This window comes from Podarcis erhardii (assembly GCF_964252035.2).
Source record: "Podarcis erhardii genome assembly, chromosome: 6".
In the NCBI taxonomy this organism is placed as follows: Eukaryota; Metazoa; Chordata; class Lepidosauria; order Squamata; family Lacertidae; genus Podarcis; species Podarcis erhardii.
Window position 1 is genome coordinate 97,523,877 of NC_138510.1, and position 9,263 is coordinate 97,533,139.

The 9,263-nt window shown below is 43.6% G+C and overlaps 1 protein-coding gene across 1 annotated transcript; it reads left to right on the forward strand.

The window, feature by feature from the left end:
- The first annotated feature begins 95 nt into the window (after window positions 1-95).
- CENPL (centromere protein L) lies at window positions 96-6,870 on the forward strand. The gene is made up of 5 exons (XM_081865183.1): window positions 96-205; window positions 1,312-1,494; window positions 2,201-2,446; window positions 3,165-3,707; window positions 6,585-6,870. Exons 1-5 carry the CDS (start codon window positions 185-187, stop codon window positions 6,651-6,653), a joined length of 1,062 nt encoding a protein of 353 aa, XP_081721309.1. The 5' UTR covers window positions 96-184; the 3' UTR covers window positions 6,654-6,870.
- Window positions 6,871-9,263: the final 2,393 nt, after the last annotated feature.

A 9,263-nucleotide genomic window follows, 5' to 3' on the forward strand; every position in this document is an offset into this window, starting at 1 on the left:
GGCCTCCTAGGAGAAGCCAATCAGCGCGTGTCCCGAGCGGGCGCCGAACTGCCTGCTGGAAGGAGGCATTTTCAAATATATTTTCAAATCGCCCGCCCCCTTGAGGGGAGCCGTTGATTGGTTGGTTGGTTGGCTCCGTTCTTTGGGAGCGGGCGGGCGGAGAAGAGGGAGTCTCGGCCCCGCGATGGCGAGGCTTCAGCGACAGGTAAAGCCCTGGCCTTTCGAGCTGCCGCCTTGGTTACCTTCGCAAGAGGAGGCTTCCCTGAGGCGGGCAATGGCGGTCCCCCTCTTGGCGCTCTTCCTTGAAACTTAAATGCTAGTTTTCTCTGTGCAGGGAGATTGTTTGGGGGTCTCTTGTTATGCAAATCCCTGCCCGGGGCCGCCGAGTGTTTTATTTTAATTAATTATCCGACCGAGTCTTGCTGACGTGTAAAACCCATTGAAATCAACGGGCCTTGGCTTGGTCCACATTAATTCATATTATTGCCCTCCCTATACAGTAATATCCCCCTCCTGCTTTATGGTGGTGTTGTTAGGCGCTTTCATGCTGTAAAACCCACCTGTGAACTTAGAATGAAAGGTGGCATATAAATTTAATAAAAATCAAATCAAATAAGGAAGCCAGTTTGGTAGGTCCGCTCTGAGCGAAACTCACCCACAATATCTCAAAACAGTTCTGCAATAGACATGGAGATGTGTACAGGCACCCAGACCTGACTTGCACTTCTGACTGAAATGCCTGTGTGAAAAGATAAGATTATGTTACACTGATGCCAAAAGTTTCTTGGTGAGGGAGATGGCCATGCTGCCAAAGAGAAGGGATTTTGCCAATCAATTGGGTGCCACCACAGGGAAGGCCCTGACATGATGGGGCTGCAGCTGTTGGCAGAACCACAAGACAAGCCTCCGTGAAGAACTCAGATTCCAAAGGCTGGCAGATGTGAGGGGGGGGGGAATGACAAAATGCTGAGTTAAACAAAACTGTTTAAAGCACACTAGGAAGGTAGCCAGTCCTGTGCTGTAGAGAGAAGGTATAGCTTGATTCGTGTTACCAAATCCTTGTGGTGCTGTTTTTATTTTGTTCTCTTCAAAATCTGTATCTATAATGAGAGAAATAGATTGCCCCCAGATTTCTTTGCAACCTATTCTAGTATTCGACAGGGTTTCTTAGTGCCCACTTCCACCCCCAAATATCTTGGCTTGCCTTCATGTGAGTCCTTGTCATGCTGAGTAAATGATCATTTTCTTTACTTTGTATAAAATAGTTTTTAACTTTTGTTCCTTTTTGCTTATTGATTGGTAAACTATCAGCATGTGGAAGATACGAGGGTTTGTGACTACAGGACACTTTCTGTTTTTGGAGAAAAAACTGTAGATCATGATGTGAACATCATTAACACTGCACACCTTTCAAGACATGTTGTATCCCTCAGACGAAACCTGTTTAGTCAGACCCCAGCTATGAGAATGATTCAACAAACTCTTCACTTGCAGGTAATCCTTTGGTGAGCTTGGTATAGCTGGCAAAATATTGCAAAATGAAGTAGCTTTTTATTTGGTGCAAAGGGGGGAAAAACCCTCTGGTAACTAATAGTTAATCTTTCAGAAATAGTTCTAGGACAACTTGGAAAGGAAATTACAGTAATATTGTCCTGCCTAGAATATATCATCTCTCTCTCTCTCTCTCTCTCTCTGTGTGTGTGTGTGTGTGTGTGAGAGAGAGAGAGAGAGAGAGAGAGAGAACAACTTACTACAAGTGTCTTAAAACTTTGATCCTATCTCCTGAAAAGTTAATGTTGGCCAAGGGATTGACATATTTTTACCATCTGAACTTCTTTTAATAAGACCTAAATTTATATGGTAAATTATATTTTTCCTTCTTGCATTAGTCCACTACTTATTGTACAGGGCACTTTCATCTGTTATAGATTATATATTCTAGCCATAAAAGGTAGCAGAGGGGAAATAGGTTGAAGAGGACCTGAACCTCTAAATGGTGTTATTGGGAAAGCTTTAGAGTGGTGATGTAGGGTGTGTGTTGTGGTAGCTATTAAATTAGTTGCAGACTGTCCTGAGAATTGGATGAACCACATCCAAAAAGTTGCTCATAGTGATATTTGCTGTGTTTTTGTGGGAAAGTGTAGAGTATGGACACCACTTGCCTGCACCTAGGAAGCTAAAACTGTTCTTCACATTCCAGGGAAATGCTGATCCTCAAATAAGCTTGCTTCTGTGTAAGCAGTGGACTTTATACGCTGTCACTCCTCTGTACAAATTCTCTTATGGACAGCTGAAAGAATATTCTAGACAGTTGAGTCGCTTTATTGCATCTGAAAGTCAAAGGAGACCTGTGGAAATTGAATATGAACTTCAATTTAAAGTGACGTTCTCTTCATTCTCAGCTTTGAAAATCACAGAACAGGAACCAAATGCAGTTCTCATTCAAGTAGGTACTATAGTCCCAATATTTTAATACCTATGGGTTTGTCTTAACAATATTGAAGAATACTATTGTATTGGGTCTAGAAAATACACTAGTTCATCTCAGTATGCCACCACTGTTATCTTAGTGTTATTAAATGAATTTGATTTGGTTTGGATGCTAGGGAATCATGGTTACAGTTGGTGGTGAGTCAATCACTGGATGCTTTGCACCCACTCTTGATTGCGCTGTTTCTCTTGAAAAGTGGTTCTGGAAAAATGCAGCAGAGCAATTCTTAAAAGTAGGCAGCCTGCAGGCACAGGAAGCCTCTGGCTGCACTTCATGTGACCATTGGGTCTCAGACCCATGAATCCCAAACTGATCCGGCAAGAGACGCTGCGCCATGCAGAGCCTGGCACTTTGAAAGTGTGGGTCCAGTTGGATCTGCACTTTCAAAAAGGCTTCCTTGTCCAGGCAAGGAATTAAGTCTTGCTTAATTCAGTGGGTTTTCCATGAAAACATGCATAGTTGTCCATGGCTGTGAATAGAGTACTATCAAAGTGATAGGTGCACATTTGTTGAAGAACTGTTGAGAGATTAAGTGCTGTCAGTATATTTCCCCTAGTTTTTCCTCACCATAACAAATGAATTGCAGGAGTTGGTTTCCAAAAGTGTGTTGACTCAAGCCATTTCGTATAGTTGCAATATGTGCATAATTGGTGTATTTATGTATTTCCCATAGATCACGAAGAGGCCTCAGGTGGCAGCTAAAAATGCAGAAGAGAAAGTGGTGTGGATGGGCTGGTTTACTTGTACTGGTGGAAATGACCTTTTTGAGATTGTTGATGAGGAGTTTACCTTTTTGCCCTTGTTCCTTGTGAATGGGGCAAAGGCTCTCACGGTCCTTGTAGAAACTTGGCTTCAACAGACCTTTGACTGTTGTCTGAGCCCCTTGCACATCACCCCTATCAGTCTTTCCTGGATGGCTGCAATGTGGACTGGGTGCCCTATGGACAATCCTACAGTTCCAACAGAGCTGACTTTCTCTACACTTGGCACAGCTTACCCTCTGGATATTTCCTATTCTATCCATCCTGAAGATGCAAAAGCCCTTTGGGATTCAATCCACAGCACTCCAGGAGAAGTCAGGCAAGAAGAAGTGGAATTATTCATGGCGTGTCTTTACAACCACTTCCATAGACACTTCAAGATCTACCTGTCAGGCACAATACTGGTGCAAGTCTCCACATCAGTAGGTTCTGCCCATTCTGTTGGGAAAATAAAGGTATGGTGCCTCGCTCATTTGCCACTAGCAACTAGTTAAACGAACTGTCCCTTTTGGCCAGTATTAGAAACTTAAAGATTTATAAGTTAGGGGACAAATGGCTCCTTAAACCAAGGCTACAGTTGCCAAAATGGAATGTCTAGTTGCCAGTTTGGGGCAAGATGGCTCTGCAGCCTAATTTTCAAATGATGGACTGACTGTGATTGATTTTCAGTTAAGCATCAGGCTCGTTCAGATGACAACCTTGAGCTAGGCTAAGAGCTTTGAGTACTTAAAGAAGAAAATTTACTTGCTCCAGGGATAGCCCATGTATATATTGGCCTATTCTGACCTCTGTTTCTTAATGCTGACTGCTACTCAGGCTGTACAGAAAAAGCATTTTGGTTTCAGAAATTCATTCTGATTGTGCAGATAAAATATAACTGATAGAATTCTACAGGATGGAGTATTAGTGTGTGAAAACTGTCCAGATCCAGGCCTGCATCTCCAGATGGTGGAGATGTCAGGCACCATCCTGGAGCCCAGGCAACTTCACTTGGTCGCAAGTGGTCAAAAGCCAGGTGCAAAATGCCTGGCTAATTTTGAATACTGCTCTTGGCAGGTGATTGATCTCACCCAAAATTGATACTAGCCTGGTAGTGACAAATTATAAATAGATGAGTGTCCTAAAGGAATATTTGAGGCATACATTTTGCAATGTAGACTTCAAACACTTTGCAGCTGATTTTACCAGCTGGCCATTTATACTTTAGGAAGAAGCTTGGTGGCAGGTCTAGCAAACACACTACTCCCTTTCTGTATTGGAAGTGAGCATTCAAGAGAAGTAGAAACCCTACAACTACTTTGTGCCTCGGCCCCTTTCTACCTATTCCCTAGCTATAGGAGGTGGAGATACTATTTTTTTCTGCATTCATTTATGCAATGGCTCAATTACAAGGTGGGAGAAATATTGGCACATGAATAGAATGGTTTCTTGCATCTGTCCCGTCTTACCTTTCCCAGTTCTTTGCCATCCATCTTTCTCTAAGTAGGGAAAGGCTTGGAAGGGTGGCAGGGCTGGGGAACATATTGAATAATACTTCGGGCACTAAGAATGAAGTGTGTGCAACCAGTAGCTGATTCCTATTATAAAGTGTGTTGCCTCAATTTCTCCAAATAATGGGCTGGGGTATTGTTCTTAGTGGAGTCACAGTTTTTAATTTGTGTTGGTTTGTTTTCATTGAGGGAGGGGAGATATGTCTGGGAGGAGAGGAACTGAGCAGGGGGACCCCAACTGCAGTAGTTCATGGTAGGGGGAGGTATGGTGTGGGAGGTGCCATGTGCCAGCCCCTCCTCCAACATAGGGAATTGGGGTTATCCTATCAGCCAGCCCTCAGGTTTGCAGCTGCTGCTACTGCTGCTAAATGCCAGGTTGAATCTGAGTAAGGCCTCCCTCATAGTCTGTATCACTAAGATTGGGGGGTTAAGGAGGGTGGAGGGTGATACTGTGCCCAACTGGGTACTCTGTGCAGCATCAAGGACAAGCTTGAGGGTTGGGGAGAGAGGGAGTTGCTGTGGTCTGTAGAGATTCCATCTCTCCAGGCTCTGTCCAGTTAGCGGGGGGAATCCAGAGGGTTTGTTCCTGATGTTGGGCAATCAGGACAGATTAGGGATTCTGCTGGTTTCCACCGGCCTCCCTGCCCTCCCTTGCCTGAGCAGATGGCTGGTCTCAGAGTAAGTGTTGAGGACTCCCAGAATGCTAGTTCTGGGGTCTTCAACATCCATGCCAAGGCAACTGGCTTTGGGGTGGCTTAGGACTTCATCATGGCTGCCATAATGACCATGGGGTTGTCACAGCATGTCACTAGCCCAACACATGTGGCAGGCCACATTCTGAACCTTGTTTTATCAACTGGGCAGGAGGAGGGTGATATGAAAGTAGGGAGTATTGACATCAGTCCCTTGTCATGGTCATATCACTTCCTGCTGAGATCAGGCCTGGGTTATATAGTGATATATCATTGAAAACTGGTTTGAAATCCACACTGTGATAACCGGTTCAAAATATCTGCCCTGATGATAAACCGCATGAAGCCAACTTTTGTATGTTGCTCTGCCGGCTCAGCTCTTCCCTGCCTCCTGCTGGGGGCAGCAAACCACAGAGCAGGCACTAGATCTTCACAATGGATCACCAGCTAAACATTGCAGCTAAACAGAGCAGGCACTAGAACTTCACAATAGATCACCAGCTAAACATTGCAATATATTGATATATCATGATGTTTGAAATGAGGATGGAGCTATGTAGAGGCATTGGCTGACTTCAGGGTTTTCCCTACATCATGATTTTTGCCGGTGTCTGCTCTTGTGATTTGCTGCACCCTTGAGTGGTCCAAGGGGCAGCCAAGGGAAGCAGTTAGGAAAGCCTTATTCTCTGCATGAAATTCTATTCTGTTTGGGAAGACAAGTTAGTACGGAAGCTTTAGTAATCCAGTGAAACACAGCAATCACATAGATACCAAATGATTTTAGATCTGATGTGAATTGGCATCTTAATGATATTCTAAAATGCTGCTTTGAAAAGTACTGTGCTTATACTTCTGAAAAAGGAAATGAAGGCTTTCCATTGTTCCCCTATGCTCAAGTGGTTACAATTTCAAGCCATGGATCTCTTCTTCTCTATCAACTTTCCTCTTCACCCCTTTCATACCTTTCCAGGAATGTAAAACAGGAAAGTTTGGCTTTTCGGATTGACTTCAGACAATGTGATTAAACAAAACTGGTTTATATGGGCTGTTGACATTTGTTAGCTTAAATACTTCATTGAATAAATTGTATTTTATCCTGTTTTGATCCTGCTGCAACATTTTTAAACATTCTCCAATTTCTTTCTTGCAGATTTTTCATGCTCAACATCTGATATCATCAATGGCATTCCTAACAGAACTGGCAGTTTTAAAAATGTGATTTAAGTGTTGTACCATCTATGCTTTTGCTATAGAAAGTATATCCAGTACAAAGATGACTTTTGAGTGTGAGAGAGTCTTATTCTTATTCATCTGCTCAGATGTGGTTTGTACAGAGTATTTTACCTTTCTGGTCAAACCTAAAAAGTCTTACACCTTCCTGAAAATATGGAACATTAAACTATATAAACCCTACAAATAATAAACATAGTATTATATTTGACTAGTGATTTATGTGAGTATGGTACTAAGTGATCAGTTGGTTAGACCATAGTGCTGATAACACCAAGGTTGCAGGTTCGATCCCTGTATGGACCAGCTGCATATTCCTGCATTGCAGGGGGTTGGACTAGATGATCCTCAGGGTCCCTTCCAACTCTACAGTTCTATGATTCTATGATTATGCTGCTCTCTTTGATCACAGTACCTCTTGTGAACCAGATTGTTTCGGCTTAGAAGATGGTGGAATGAAGGAACCAATGGGACATGGTTATTACTGGTTATAAACTTTATAGGAACATTATAGAAAGGATGTACTGAAGGTGGTGTTGCTGTGTATGTCAGAGAGGGCACTGAATTCAGCAAGCTAGGTGGTGATATTAGCCCTCAAGTAATTTAGTATGAAGGACATTCTATTGTCCTAATCAAACTGCTCAGGGAGATTTTGAGATTACAAATTAAACTATATGTATTGCAATCAAGACAAAGAGGTAAAATGTATAGATGGCCAATATCAACCTTATGTCCCAGATACTGTTAGACTACAATTCCCTTCAACCTTAGTTAGCAGGACCAGTTTTCAGGGATGATGGGAGTTGTAGTCCAATAGCACCTGAGGACCTAAGGTTGAGAAAGGGTGCCCTAGATAATTCGACCCTAGAATAGTCTGAGAACTGAGGCAGATTATGGAGAAGAGACAAAATTCTAGGCTTAACAGACAAAATAAAAACTGACAAATCCATAGAGTGCTCACTAATGGTTCATCACCATCCTGGAAATAAGTGGCAAGTGAGGTGCTGGAAGGTTCTGTCCTGGGCCCGTTGTTCAATGCCTTTATAAACAACTTGGATGAAGGAATTGAGGAGTTGCTCATCAAATTTGCAGATGACACCAAACTGGCAGGGGTAGCCAATGCTGCAGAAGACGGAATTGGAATTCAGTAGGATCTTGGCAGCAGTGGCATAGCATGGGTTGCCGGGGCAGGACAGGTAATGTGCCCCCCTGGTGGTCTGGGCAGCTGGGATGGAGGCATGAGCCCATGAGGCACATGGCTGCCAGTGGCGGTGGCCACATATTTTTAGCTGGGTGGCTTTGCTGACACTGGGCTTGGCCAGCACAGGGGTGCAGGGTGTGGACATTGTGCCAGGTTTTGCCCCTCAGAATTTTGCACCTGGGGCCAACCTCCTATGCTAACCAGTAACGGGCAGGGCAGAGTGAAAAACTAGGCTTAAACTAACAATAATTTCAATAGGGATAAATGTAAGGTTCTACGCTTATGCAGGAAGAACTGTCTGCTCAAATATGATGGGGTACAACTGGCTTGTGAAAAGGATCCAGGGGTCTTGGTACAGTGGTGCCCTGCAAGACGAATGCCTCGCAAGACGAAAGACTCGCTAGACGAAAGGGCTTTCCGTTTTTCGAGGTGCTTCGCAAGACGAATTTCCCTATGGGCTTGCTTCGCAAGACAAAAACGTCTTGCGGGTTTGCTTCCTTTTTCTTAAAGCTGTTAATACCCGGGGAATCCGCGCTCCGCAACACGAAAAAATCGCAAGACGAAGCAACTCGTGGAACGAATTAATTTCGTCTTGCGAGGCACCACTGTATACCACAAGCTTAACACGAGTCAACAGTGTGATGATGCAGCAAAAAAAGCTAATGCTTTTCTAGGTTGCATCAACAGAAGTACAGTGTCCAGATCACTGAATAGTACCACTCTATTCTGCCTTGGTGAGACCACACCTGGAATGCTGTGTCCAGTTCTGGGCACAATTTTAGGGTATTGACAAGCTGGAATGTGTGCAGAGACAGCAACCAAAAGGGTATGGAAAGCCAACCTTATGAGGAATAGTTGAGGGAATTGGGTATGTTTAGCCTGATAAAGAGACTGAGAGGAAATAATAACCCTTAGATATTTGAAGATGGCTATCACATGGAAGATGGAGCAAGAGTCCTGCTCTGCAGGGTTGGACCCTGAACCAAGGTTACAAGGAAGAAGATTCCGACTAAATATCAGGAAGAACTGTCTGGTGGTAAGAGTCATTCAACAGTGGAATGGATTCTCCTTGGATTTTTTTAAGCAAAGGATAGGCAGCCATCTATCATGCATGATGTAGTTGAGATTCCTGCACTCTGCTGGGTTGGACTACATAACCTGCAGGATTCTTTCCAACTCTTTGCTTCCATAAAATCCAGTGAAGCTGAATGATGGAAGATTCAGGACAGATAAAACGCCTTACGCTGCCCATAGTTAATAGAACTCCTACCTACAGGAAGCAGTGATGGTCACCAACTTGGATGGCTTTAAAAGAGGATTAGATGAATGCATGGCAGATAAAGGCCATCAGTGGTTATAAGCCATGAGGGCTATGCTCTGCCTCCATGGTTGGAGGTA